Consider the following 14,379-nt stretch of genomic DNA (forward strand, 5'->3'; position numbering starts at 1 on the left):
GTCAAAAATATCTTTTATAAACCACTTTTGTGCTCTTTATTTCTTTTGCGTAGATCCACATTTCTTCCTGGTATCGTTTGCCTTCTGCCAAAAAAATTCCCTTTAACATTTCTCATAGTATAGATTTTCTGGTAATGAGTTCTCTAAGCTTTTAATTTGCCTTCAATTTAGAAGGTGGTTCTCTGGATAAAAGATTATAGATTGACTATTACTATTCTTTCTTTAATGATCTCTTTCCCTTGTCTTCTGTCTCACATAGTTTCGGATGATAAGTCTGATGTTCATTTTTCCTTTGAACATAGTGTCTTGTTTTCTAACCGCTTTTATTCTTTTTCGCTCCTTTTGGGCAAGTTGATTATGATGTGCCTTGGTATAATTTTCCTTATATTTATTCTGGTTAGGGTTTGTTCAGTTTTTTGAATGTGTGGACTTACAGGTTGTATTAAGTTGGGAAATTTGTCAGCTGTTATTTCTCCAGTATTTTTGCTGTGTTCTCTCTTACTGTCTTTCTGGGACTGCAGTTGTATCTATGTTAGGTGCTTGGTATTGGCCCACAAGCCGGTGATTCCATGTTCAGTTTTGGGGTCCCCCCTTACCCTTTGTAATATTTCTCACTATGTCTGCTGGTATTAATCTTTTCTTCTGCAGTGTCTAATTCTGCTGTTAACCCTAGCCAGTATTTTTTTCATTTTAGGTACTGTATTTTTCAGCTGTAGCAGTTCCATTTGAGCCTTTTTTATATCCATTTCTCTCCTCGTTATGTGACAGTGTCTTCTTCTGCATTCTTGAACATCTAGAACATGTTTATAACGGGTGTTTTAACAACTTTGTGTTCTGGTACCATCACATCTGTCATTTTTGGGTCTCTTTCTATTCCTTAATTTTTATCTTGCTTGTGGGTCATATTTTACAGGTTCTTTGCATTCCTAGTTTTTGTATTTTTGTTTTTTGATCGGATGCTGGATGTTGTTGGTTCCTGGGTTTTGTTGTATGCCTTTAAATAAGGTTCAATTTAAACATTTTCCTAGTGTATAGTTATAGTTACTTGGAACCAGATTGATCCTTTGAAAGGACTGGGCTGGAGCAGCCTTCAGTTTTGGGATGATTCAGCACCACTGGTAAGACTCTTTTGAGGATTCTACCTAAGGCCATGTATATTACGTCTTTCTACTGTAGCCAATGGGAACACAGGGTCTTCCCCAGCCCTGTAGGGGGTCTGGGAATTTCTGCTAACTCCTTTGCAGTGAGTGGTGCCCTCCCTGGACTCCGTCTCCTCTCACACTTAACACAGATAAGTCCTTGGCCAATGACTAGGGAGTCACTTTGTGGATTTCCAGATATCTCTCTGTGTAGCTCCCCCCTTGCTGGTATTTTGTCCCACAAATTATAGTCACCTTTGCCTCCTTGAACTACAACCTCTGTCCTTTCCAACTCAGCAAGACCACAGGGCTCGCTTTGGGTTCTCCCCCCTTGTGCTCTGGCCTGGAACCTGCCTCCGAACAACGAGCTGAGATCACCCTAGGGCTTCTGTCCTGTCTCCTTTTTCTCAGCAGTCATGGTCCTGTGTTGCCTGTTGTCTAGTGTGTGACAGCCATCATTTCAGATAATTGGTCCAGTTTTCTGGTTTTTCAAAGGGGAAATCTGATTTCTCTAACTCCATCTGGGTTGGCAGCAGAACTCTATTTCCTCTTTTTTCCCCTCTAATACTTATTTTTTCCCTACTAAAAAAAGGACTCCTAGAGGTAACAACATATAATTAACACAGCAGACCTTTTAAAATCAAACTTTTAATAGAAATTAAGCTTTCTTACAGTTTTAACATCCTAAATATTCCCTACTGTAAATAACAGTAGCGTATGTTAAATACTTTCAATTACATTTTAATATATAAGGAGAGAAGTTATGATACAGTACCAGAAAATGATAAGGTGACCTCTTTGACATCTCTCCACCAAGATTATATAGCTCTATATGTGGGTGTGGTTGTTTTTTCCCTCACTTTCAGGACTTGTAGCCAATTAAAAATAGTGGTTGGCTATAAAGTTATATTATTTTTCTCCTAATTTCATTCTGACTTGAACTTATTTATAGTCTTATGGATCAGTCCGAGAATTGTGAAACTTTAGAGCTGAAAGAAGCCATAGGAGACCACTTGGTCCGGTGTTGTCATTATGCAGCTGATGAGACCGAGAGCCAGAGAGGAGGGGACAGCGTGAGGGCAACGTGGAGCTCTCGCAGAGCCGCACTGCCTTCCCCACCTTGAAACCGTCACCATCTTGTGGGGTCTTGGTAGAGGAAGACAGTGGGACACACATTTAGCGGCGGAAATGGCCAGTTCTTTAATACAAGTGGGAATTTATGCAGAAAGGTTTTTTCCCCCAGTGTAATATATTATCATATAAACAAGTAGGGTTGTATGGACTCATTTAAAATAAAACAGCCATTTTTTTCCCTTCATTCCTTTTTTGAAAAGGACCTAGCGAGAATAAGATTAGACAAATGGAATGAAACTACAGTAATTTTTGTTGATCTGGGAATAGTTATTAAATACGTTAGGTTTGATGTTTCTCTGTTCTGTGTGGCGGAGGCGGGTAGCGTGCTGAGGTCACAGAGCCAGTGGACTCTCGGGAGTTTTGAGGAGGACAGAAGTCGAGCTGAGGAGGGCACTGCGGAGGGGCGCAGGGAGGAGGCTGTGGCCGTGGGGGGCGCCTAGAGTGCCTGGGAGGGAGGGAAAGGGGAGGCGGGAGGAGCCACCTGCTGGAGAGCAGGGAGGCCTTCCCGGTGAGGCCAGTTCTCTGGCGGGAGTCCTTGCCCTCACACCCCTCGAAGTCCAGCTTGAAGAAGTTGTCACGGAGGGTTCCATGGAGGCAGGAGAGCCCACGCTCGTCTTCTGGGAGGTTGCTGCCCCGGGGTGTGCTCCCCGCGGGCAGCGGGCCCCAGCGCCTCTGGGCTGGCTCCCGAGGAGGTGCCTCGGGACAATGGCAGAGGGCACACGGCCTAAAGCTCCTGTGTCTTCCTCTAAGTGAAACAGCCACTGAGTCATTTCCATGCAAACCAGAAACGACGATGAGTGTTCTTCGTAGAATCTGCTAAGGAAAATTTTCCAGACCTTGTTCAGCAGCTTATGTTGGCAGAGAATTGGGCCTGACTCTAACCTGTTAGAGTCTGTTGCCATCATTGGAGCCACTTCGGCTTCTCACGTGGGTCAGTCTCTCACCACTTAAGCGACAGAATTGTCTAGTTTCCCTCTCCACACGCCCCCCCCCCCGAACCCAACACACACCCACCTTCCCTCCACTTTGTTTCTCCTGTTTTCTTTGTGAATTAGGAAGAAAAACAGAAGGTGGTCCTGGGCCAGGACAAAAGTAGGAAGAATGGGTAGCCGGCTAACCCCAGGTTCGTTACCCTGAACATCTTGTCCATTTTATCTTTAAGATTACTCTTTGGTTGTTGGGTCACACACGTTTGCTGAGCAGCTCTTTGTAAAGTTAATTGGACTTCTATGCCTCTGAGTATTTCGGCTTCTCTCCCCTCATTCCTTCTCAGGGAAGTCCTGTGGGACTCACTGAAGAGCTCAGGCTTGGGCTTGACTACCTGGTTCAAGTCCCAGCTCTACCACTTGATGACTGTCATTTAGCTTCCCGTGCCTCAGTTTCCTTATCTATAAAGTGGGGGTTATAATAATGCCTGTCCTGACAGAATTGTTGTATTAAAAGAGTTTAAGTACAAGGCACCTTAAACAATTTTTGGTGCAGATGAAGTTTCTCCATAAAAGTTACCCATAGAATTAGGAGTAGTTGAATTATTCTACACTGACATTATTTAAGTTGTCTGCAAACCTCAAGTTTCAAATAATGACTTGTTTTCCAAGAGTAGTGCTTACAGTAATAGAATCTGTGCCAAATAAAATGACAAGGAAAGACTGCCTGTTGGCAGATTTTTTCTTTTATTTTAAAGGAAGTGTCAATAGTTTAGCTTAATTAAATAATTGCCTTGCAAACATTGTTATCTATAAATGAATGCTGAGTAAGTTCTAAGAGCAAAATTGTTTCATTTTTCCCAATGGGAGGGCACTCTTGGGTTTTTTGACTTTTTGCTTGTTTTTAATGTGCATATAAAAAAACTGACTCCCACTCAAAAAACTGATTTATTGTATTTTCAGTTTTATAAACTGAACCATATTAGAATTCGAGTTCTTTAGCGCAATCTTTACCTTGCATTTGTTTTCTTAGGTAGCTGTGTTAAGGAGGACTGCATTTTCTCTTTATTTTTTATAATCCCTGTGGTGTCAAGTAAGAATTGCAGGATGTGTATCATAGATCTTCAGTTTAGGCCTTTTGATTTCATATACCCACTTCTGGCTTGGCCATTTATGTTTGTGAATTGTGGTTACATATATTGTTTCTTGAGTTCGTGTAGTCTCTCTTAAAAATATTAGGAATTTTTTGAAGGTTTTCTTCTTAGAATTTTAATAATTCAGGGTTCCTCTTTTCACATACAAGTTTTAAGCTATTAACACTGTGAAAATTGGAAACAGATCATCTGGAATGGTTGGGGACCTCTGATACAACATATCTGGATACCTATGTGTTGAAAGATTCATTTTGTAATACCATATTTACATATTTAAATTGCTTTGTTTCTGTTATTGTTAAGTCATTTGAGCCATTTAAGAAAAAAAATGCTTAATTATCACATTTTACAAGAAGACTTATACGGGAACGGTCTTACATAAACAAAGGTATTTTATATAGATAGGTAGTTAGATATTAGAACTTTAGATCAGACCTTACTAAAGCTTCATCCCTTCCTGCATTAGCTGGTGTTAGACTTTAGCTTGAGGAATGCATTTATTCCATATACAACACATCACTTCCTCAGATCTTCAGAGTACATTCCTTTGGTTTTACTAAGAGGCCTGATTCATCTGTAACTGCTCTTTTCAAATCTGTGTTTAGGGAAGACAGCAAGGGAGAATCTAGTTGTGTATTGTAGGGAGTTAGTATGTCTTTGGTGTATAGAACCTGTTCAGTTCTTACTATTACTTGAAAAATAAAATTGTTTTTTAAGTTGTTATCCTAGAAAATGAAAGTGCGTGAAATACATACCTCCACATCTTGGGTCAGGTCAGGGGTAGGCAGGAAGGGAAGTTTCATTTCTTCTCCTTTAATCTTGATGGGCTTTCGGGGGGTGCGGATTGACTCTTGACAGTCTGCCTCAAGGGACTTTCTGCTTAGATTCCGACCTAGAGATGCAGAAATCGGTCCTTTGCTCCCTGCTCCCCCAGGAGCAGGGCTCGTAGGGCCGGTGTTGACAGTGTACTGTTCAGTTTCTTTCAAGGGGCTCCTGTATGCCTTTGCTGTACTCCTTGAATTTGTTAAGGTGATTTTTTTTTTTTTTTTTAACTGCCCATGATGTTGATGGCTGCCTCAGGGCATCCTCGAAGATTCATTTCACTTTTGATTGGGAACCCTTTTGCAGAGCCTGCCATTAGGATCATTGTCCTAGAACTCCCTGCGCGTGTCTCCGATTTCGCTGTTTAGGAGATGTGTGCCGTGGGGGCTCCCAACTGTGCTGTTCCCAGGAATTCTGAGCGCTTCCGGGCACGGTCCTTGGCACTTAGTCCTCTCCCCGCACCGGCAATATTGGTTACCCGCGAGATGGCACTGTTGAGACCGTGAGTGCATCCGTAATGTCTTTCTCTTATTTGCTAGGCAGAAGATGGTGTTAGTGATTGCGAGCTGCCGGCTAGCACCCTTGCAGAGCAGGAGTCAGTGAGTGCGGTTCAGCTTCCGGTCCTGTGAGTCTGATGCCTTCCCTCCATGTTTTGGCATCACTGCCAAACACATGCATTGAAATCCTTCATGACCATCAGTTTGTCGGATGATTATATTGTTGCAGAGTCTGTCCAGGTCTTCTGTATCTTTTTTTTTTGTCACCTTAGTGTATGTCCATTGTGATGGGGACAGAGGCGTTGAGGTTGGAAGAAGGCACAACTGTAGTCAAGGCAAGACTAGCGACATCAGGTGTAGTGAATGAGCACAAACTCGTCAGAGGGAAAGCTTTTGCAGGATGCCAGTGGCGTCAGCCCTGTGCTCCATGAGCGGTTGTTCAACCGGTACACTTCGGGCCCAGTCCTGCGGTGCCGCGTGTGTTTTCAACAGTTTGCTCGTTATTTAATTGATTTATTTCTTTGTGGGTTGCTTTCGAGCGTAGTGTGCTGTTGCCGTGTACCACACCTACGTTACAGGGTAAGAGGAAGTTTTCCCTTTGCTTGCACGGTGCATCACAGAAGTCTGAGCCCCTGAAATGCAGCAGACCAATGAGGTGGTTGGCAAAAGGTGGGCAATCTCGGGAGCACCTTCTCTACTGCCCTCCACTCCCTGGGAGTGAGTCCTGCGGCCCCGAGCAAGACCATATGCGTGGCCAGGAGACAGGCAGAGAAGGCCGTGGACAGGAGGTCCCACCTGTTTGCACTGAGCTGTGGACTCGGGCCCCCCACCACCATCAGACTCGGTTGTGTGGCCTGTAACGGAGCAGGGTGACGGGGAGCCATCTGACCTGGTCTGTTGGTGCACGGTCGTTAACGGTTTACGACTGGGACCAAAAGACAGACCTGTTGCACATCTTCCTGTATCTGCATCTGCTTTTGTTTGCTGTTGTTGAGTGAGGCCCTCACATTTGCTGTATTGTTCAAGTCCTTCACTTTTAAATCCAGTGTCATGGCCAGAAATTCTGTGTGTACTAAAGAGCACTTCAGCGTTAGAGGCCTTGAGGTCACAGTTAATTTGATCGGAAGGTACGTGTGGCTGCATACGTGGCTGACTGTGGTGGTCACAGCATCATCCCTTAATTTGACGAACGTGGAGATTCCACCCCAAGTGGTGGGATAGCCAGGCACTCTCTCCCTTTGTCGAAAAGTACCTTTGCACATTTCCACTGTAGTTAAAATACCACGAGGAGGCTAGCCTTGGATTTGTGAGGTTACTGCTTATGGTCCCAGGTCCTCTGCCCCTTCACCTAGAAATAGCCTGCTTGTCGTTCTGGAGTGGAAACTTGTATGAAAGGTGAGAAGGAGAAAGTAGAATCCTTAATTGCAAATATAAGTGAATTTGAACTTAATCTGCCCATATTCAGGTTTATGTAGTATTGCTTTTCTGGTTTCCTTATAAAATGTTGTCTTTCACTTGGCTACTAGTCAGGGGTGTTCTGCTAAGAGATTCCACATCTAATAAATCCAAGGTAAGGAGGACTGCAGTAGGTTAGACTGTTTTCCCCTCAGTGGGTGGATGAGTTTATCCTCTCAGAATCTCCAGAGCCCCAGCATTTATTAGGAGTTGAATTTAATTCCAACATTTTTAGGTTCAAGAAAAACACTTACTATTGAAATAAAATTGTTGGAAAAAATGATTTTTCTTAAGGAAACCTGATTCTTAAGCATGGAAATTGAAATCTTTAAATTCCATTTAGTTAAGTTACAGGCTTTGGGGTCAATAATGATGGTTTGGATAATTATCATAAATGTCACAGCAGGTGACTGAGTTGTAGATTTTTCTTTATCCCATGAAATAATCATAGATACATGACTGCATAACTAATCGATTTTGCATTAGGGCGATCACTCAGTTGACGTGAATCTTTCCCATGGTAAATTGATACAGCACCGAACCGATTAAGCCCTCCATTGTATCTGACCGCCTCCCCTCCCCCCACCTCAGGCTTGGTTCAGGGTTTTTACTTTTACGGTGTATGATAAATGAGCTGTTTACTAATTTTGTGTTGAAGTGAAATAGAAATTTGGATTATTGGAATTTATTATTTGGGGGCATCTGGCTCATCCTTGTTTTTGTTTGTTAAACAGGAAAAGGACCAGCGCAGCCTAGACATAAACACTGCCAAGTGCATGTTGGGACTGTTATTAGGAAAAATCTGGCCCCTTTTTCCAGTTTTTCACCAATTCTTAGAGGTACCAAATTGTTATTTTATGGAATGTATGTTTGCTTGCTTAGAACTACCAAGTATACTTTATTTAACCATTTCACATAATTTTCTGTTTGTTGTACTTTCCTGCCTGTAGGAGTGATGGTGACGTAATCGCTGTCCATGAGCAGTCCCCCGTTTTCTCTGGGTGTGTCTGGGTGGGGGTGGTGTATGTGCCGCATCACTTCCCGGTGCGGGTGCATCCCAGACAGCCACAGCTCTGTCCTTTCCGCTCTCTTGCCCCACTGGAAAAACGTGACCTCCGTTAGGGTTTCCTGCTCTGTATAAAAGTAGTAAAACAAGATTCACTTTTTTTTGTGGCTGTAGGTGAATTTCCGCTTTTATGAAGCAAGGGTTAAAAAACAGCCATCTACCTTATTAAAAGAAGTTTGTCCTGTGTTGTTATCTACTCTTATCCCCAAGAATGTGGGCACCTAGGTAAATCCAAGTGTTAGGCACACCTGCAGCCTCCCCCTCAGTTTCTATTTTATGTTTGCGTTAGAAAAAAATCCAGCGCTTGACTCCACTGTGGTTTGTTTGCTGTAAGTATTAATGATCAAACGTTTTGAGCTGCCAGTTATCAGGAGCTCGTTTTGATGCCGTGTGGTACTGTAGGAGACCTGGAAGTATCTGAGATGTAAGTGTGAGCTACTGGGGTTGTCAGAGATGGCATCCTTCTTGCCCTGCAGACCCAAACCCCTTAAAAAGTGCCCTTTGCCTAAAAGGATGAGTGAGGGTCCTGGGTCTTTGAGACAAAGCTTGGGCCCTACCCTGACTCCAGCTTCACTCTTGTCATAATCTTTCTTAGAATTCACTCTATGCAGTGGTCCAGAAAAACTTCTAGCTGATCTGATTCTTTGAGGACTGTTATTAAAAATTGCTTTTAACGTTACTAACCAGGACTCCTCAAGACGGGTCTAAAAACTAGTTTTACTTATAAGAAGCGTTTGTTGACGTGACAGTCCATGTCTACAAATGATCTGTTCTCACTTCTCTGGCCATCCCGTGAAATGTTAGCTTTGTTTGGAAAACGAGTAGAAATAGGTCCTTGTTCTCAGAGTGGAGCAGAATTTGAGCCCAGGTGCGAGGAGTTTTTTAGCTGAAAGACCTTGCCACAAGCAAGTCTGACTTTGCACGATTCCAGGAGCATCTTCAACTGTTTCCATGACTGATGTTTGCTTTGAGTTGCCTCGAAAGTTAAACTTGTAGTCTGTGCTTTGTTCTCTTTTACATTAGTTTGCTTTTTTCTTTTCAAAGGACACAGGAGCCTTTCATTTGAGCTTCTCTTGTGTTTGCGTCCTCAAAACCATGGGCTCAGCTCTCTCTGCTTTTTACGTACTCGTATTGTTTCCCAGTGTTCCTGATTTTTAGTGGGTAGGATTTAAAAACTGTTGAATCTGGGCTTTATTTTTCAGTCTTTATACAGGAATTGTGTACTTTAAAAAAAATACCTGTGGCATATTTCTTGTCTGAGAGGAATAGGAAAAGTACTTCATGGGTCTTCTAATCTATTACTTTTATGATCAATATGATTAGAACAGTAAATTTCTTCAACGGCTAGAGCACCTAGTTCTGAGACCGCTGGTAGCCCTTAGTAAGTTCCTGGAGAGTAACTCCCTGTTGTGTGTACTTGACAGTGAGCATGCTGATCAGGGCAGGGATTATTAATGGGAGCTACTCTATTTAGCACCTGCTTTCTGCCAAGCACTGATTGAAGTACTTTACATAAATTACCTCTTTTAATTCTTGCAGGATCTTTATGAAGTAGGTTAATTATCTCTCTCTCTCTCTCTCTTTTTTTTTAATAAAAGGGCTTTTGCAGTCTAGAAATTTCACTTCTAGGGATAAAAATCATGTTTCTTTGATGTGCTTGTCATTTTGTGTTGAGCCCTCATAATATTTTTCTAATGGAAATTGTCATCTTAAGTTCTACTCTTGCTCTCTCTCATCCTTCTCCTAGATTGGTGCTTAACATACCTCAAATGGAAAGAGTTAACCTTCATGAGCTTTATTAAGTTGATTCATACAGCAGTTGAAACCGTGCGATTTGTTAATTGTGTCAGTAATTCATATTACTTTTCCCTCCATCAGCAATCAAAATATAAAGTTATTAACAAAGACCAGTGGTGCAATGTGCTAGAGTTTAGCAGGACAATTAACCTTGACCTCAGCAACTACGACGAAGATGGAGCATGTGAGTACTGGGCGTTGGGTGTTCTCCCACGCACACCCCAGCCGCTCTGCCCCAGCCCCGCCCCACTCCGCCCCCTCCGCCCCAGCCCCCCCCCCCCCCGCCTGACACCGTCCATCCGCACACCATCCTCACTGGCATGAGCGTTATAGCCACTTTATTTTCTCTCTCTCTGCAGGGCCAGTTTTGTTGGACGAGTTTGTGGAGTGGTATAAAGACAAACAGATGTCCTAGGACTTTATGCATAGCAGCGAGAGAGTCACTGTTACCACAGATATGTCAACCATTAGCCATAAATTGCTGTTTGTATCGAAGCGCATGCTGCTTTTCTTGCACTGTCTCCCTTTTGCAGGGACGTTGTGGTGTTTGCTGTTGAATGGGCCAGCTCTGCTTGCTGTGTAGCATTGTTCTCTTGGAAGGCTGCTTCGCAGTTTGTATTTACACTACAGATTGGTGAATTTGCCAACGTCCTCACTGTGATGATGTGTATATTGCTGTTTAAATTTTGTATATGTGTATAAAAAGAAAAAGCTTCACCTAGAGATTATTTCTGCAAAACTGTATTGTAAAAATAATTTTTGTGGCATATTTCTAGTCCCTTTTTTCAAATGAACCAATTATACTTTATTTGGTCTCCAACGTAGCATTTCAGAACACGAGAGAACAACTGTTACCATAAGCGAATGTTGCCAGAATTAACCTCATTGTTTTTAAGAGGCCAACTTTTGGAAGGAGGTGGGAATCAGAACTTTTCAGAGGCATTTGCCAAATATAATTTGGTTTACTTAAATAGGAGTGTTTTTAAATGATGAAAGGTACAAATTATTTGAACATCCGGACATGTACCATGCCACAAATCATTTCCACCACGCAAGGTGTAGGTTTTTATTCTCTGATGTTAAAGCCGTAGTAGTTTGAATATAGGTACAAATGAACAAATTAAAGTTGCACCTTTTTTAAATGAGTTTGAAACTCTCGTAAACTTCCTTTACTGTTTTTTTTTTTTTTTTTCCCTTTTGCCTTCTCCTGGTCAGTGTTGGGTCTGCTGATGCTTCCGTGCCATTCTAAGTAACATTGATTTTTGCCTCCTCTGTGGAAACCTAATGGTTCGCTGGCAATTTGTAACCGCAGAGCACTTTTAGTTGTGGTTTGGATTTTTAGTTAAGCTTTTGTGGTGTCTAATCTTCTAGTTTTTTGGAAAAAGAACTATACTATAAGTGAGAGGTGTTTTGTTTTGTTTTGTTTTCTTTCTTTCATGCTAGGCTTTTCCTGGCAGAATGTCCATTGCAGGCAGTGGACACGAAACCACCAGCACTGAGCTCACTTTGTCACACAGTAGGACCTTTCCTGGAGGGGCCACTCGTCATTCATTACCTGAGTAATTTGTACAGAAAGGTGATAGCCATTATTTATGTGGATGAGGAAACAAGAGTAAACAGGACGGTATTTTTAGGTTTGTATTTTATGTCTTTTTTTTTTTCCCTTGCCTTACCCTTCTTGAGGAAATGTATAGATAACATGTTTTCCCCTCAACTATCTGGTGCTATTGAATGACTAATTTAATCCCTAAAGTTTTGTGAAAACATAAAGTCTAATGATTTAAACCGAGTAAAAAGCTAATGGTGCATTTGAGCAGGTGAATGCCGCAGGTTTGAGCAAGATCCATGATGGAATAATGATTGGAAGAGGTTTGGGTTATTGCAAAATCTGGCCAAAAAATCTTTTGGACTAAGTGTGAACCTTTAAATGGCATTAAATGAGTAAAGCACACAGACAATGCTACTCCTGACCACTATTTCACAGTTTCTTTGCAAACAGTGTTCAGATTTTCATATTATTTTTTCCCTAACTGAACCACCAAAGACAGAAATTTTGTATGTATATACGGTGTGTGTGCATATACAAAATCATGATGTGGTAGAATGAAATCACTTCCTTTTTCTACCAAACAGAAAGGTTTGGTTTGCTGTGAAATAAACCAGAAGTGTGAAAAACTCTGTAGTGATTAAGCAGACTTAATCATTCCTTGCTTAGGAATGGTAGACTCGCCTCTACCTTACAACTTCATACCAGTTTGCACAAGTTAATATCCGAAGAGAATAGAAGATGTTGATGGCAAGCACAACTCTTGGGACCGATGTGTTGCAAGGGGTTCCATCCCAACAGGTGCCTGGTATTCCAGTGGCGGTGGGCCAGAGGCAGGTGTGAGTTTGTGAAGAACTTGATTCGTTTTCAGAAGTATCCCATAAAGTTAAAAAAGAAAAAAATCACACTTTAAAGGCAACAGTTCTTAGATTCACTCAACTATAGTTTTGTTTAAACAAATATAAATCATAGATGAAATTATTTTAAAAGTTATGGTTAGGAACTGGAGAATGTTTTGAAACACTAAGCACAGTTAATCGTAACATAAAGGGATTGTTACGGGGAGATGTTACATCTCAACCACAGTGAACATTTTGATGATAAGGGGAAAAACCCAAGGGAAACCTATTCGTGACCTAGAGTATGGAAAGTGAGTATTCCAAAGTGATGATGATCTTGTATATTTGGAAGACTCCAAATACTTTTTGAGCTCCCTGGAAAAATAAACCTCCATGACTGTGGAGTGCTTGCCCTTGGTTCTTGATTTTATGCAGTTATTTTTAGGGAGAGGAAAAGGGGCCAAACGAGTAATAAGATACTTTTCTCTTAACCATGTCCCTCAGTTACATAAAATTGAGCAGTCACCAGACACCTACTGGCTAATGTTAAAGAAATGCGGGTGCCTTCCTCTGGCTTTTCTTTCTTACCTGTCTGCACCCTTTGCCTTCCCACTGTGTCTTGAACTACACATTGCAACACGGTGTCGTCATGGAGTACAACATTTCGGTGTTTACTGGCAGGTCAGGAATTTCGTGATTTGATTTGCCATAAACACCCACTGTAACGTTACATGCAGCTGTCTCGAAGCATGAACTCCGAATTAAGTTTTTACAAATCTGACTAGACAAACCTCTAGCTTCTCCTGTAACAACACACATCTGTTGCCTCTCCGTCTCCATTTTAATAGTGCTTTTGAAGTTTATACAGAAAGCTTTCCAAGTTAGTTTGTGCCCTTGGTTTTTATTCTTAAAACTGCTAAAATACCTCTGTAAGCCTTATCTTTTATTCTTTCATATGTTGTATAATAAATGTATAGAAGTCATTGACCAGCTAAATGTTGGGTGTCTGTAAATGAGACCAAAATGTGGGTTGCTTTTTATCATAAGCTCTTTTCCCCTGGGGGTTACTGTTAAATGGACAGCAGCCAACCTGTAACTGTGAACGCTTCCTGTCGTCAGTAGCTGCATTCCACCCATAGACATGTGCAAGTCCCGTGACTCCGGCTTAACTAAAACACTGTTATGCCACCTAACTGAGTGCAGCAAACTGGTTTTAGGTTTTAATGGAATTGATGTAAAGTGATATCCCATAAATAAAAAGTATTTGTGTTTGGTTTCAGAACTGATTTGTGAATTCTTTCTTCTCTTCTTGGGATTTTGCTTCAAAAACCACTTAAGGTAGTTTTAAAGTATTTTCTCTTTTACTTTTTTGTCCCTCCCCCCCCCCAAACTCTCTATATTGGGGAATTTCAAAGCTACAGAAAAAAAAAAAGCAAGAATAATATAACGAACTTCAACCCATCCATGTACCTGTCACCTAGATTTTCTGCTTGTCAACATTTTGCCACCTTTTCTGTGCCACTCTGAGTGCGCGCGTGTGTGTGTGCATACGTACACTTCTCTCTGTGGATGCGCTTTTTTCCTGAACTGAAAGTAAATTACATTATGACGCTTCATACCTAGTATTTCGAAACAAAGACTTTTTTTTTAAAGTATTGATGTTTTTGTGGGTTTTTTTAAATATTTATTCATGAGAGACAGAAAGAGAGAGAGGCGGAGGCAGAGGGAGAAAAGCAGGCTCCCCACTGAGCAGGGAGCCCGAGGTGGGACTCGATCCCAGGACCTTGGGATCATGACCTGAGCCGAAGGCAGACGCTTAACCATCTGAGCCACCCAGGCGCCTTTTTTTTTTTTTTTTTTTTTTTTTTGAGAGAGAGAGAGCATAAGAGGGGGGAAGGTCAGAGGGAGAAGCAGACTCCCCGCCGAGCAGGGAGCCCGATGTGGGACTCGATCCCGGGACTCCAGGATCATGACCTGAGCCGAAGGCAGTCGCTTAACCAACTG

The 14,379-nt window shown here is 41.9% G+C and overlaps 1 protein-coding gene across 7 annotated transcripts in view; it reads left to right on the plus strand.

Annotated features, from left to right (window-relative positions):
* Positions 1–13,649, plus strand: part of DCUN1D4 (defective in cullin neddylation 1 domain containing 4) — a 78,886-nt gene extending 65,237 nt beyond the window's left edge. For 5 of the 7 annotated variants that reach the window (XM_027598692.2, XM_027598693.2, XM_027598695.2 and 2 more), the window contains 4 exons: positions 5,715–5,774; positions 7,862–7,966; positions 10,072–10,174; positions 10,350–13,649. In XM_027598692.2, the coding sequence (XP_027454493.1) occupies positions 5,715–5,774; positions 7,862–7,966; positions 10,072–10,174; positions 10,350–10,405 (324 nt within the window). In that variant the 3' untranslated portion in view covers positions 10,406–13,649. Of the gene's footprint in view, positions 1–5,714; positions 5,801–7,861; positions 7,967–10,071; positions 10,175–10,349 lie in introns of those variants that run through there. The other 2 variants (XR_003520746.1, XM_027598694.2) reach the window with 2 other exon arrangements.
* The last annotated feature ends 730 nt before the right edge of the window (positions 13,650–14,379 follow it).

Source organism: Zalophus californianus, chromosome 2, assembly GCF_009762305.2.
Source record: "Zalophus californianus isolate mZalCal1 chromosome 2, mZalCal1.pri.v2, whole genome shotgun sequence".
NCBI classification, from domain to species: Eukaryota; Metazoa; Chordata; class Mammalia; order Carnivora; family Otariidae; genus Zalophus; species Zalophus californianus.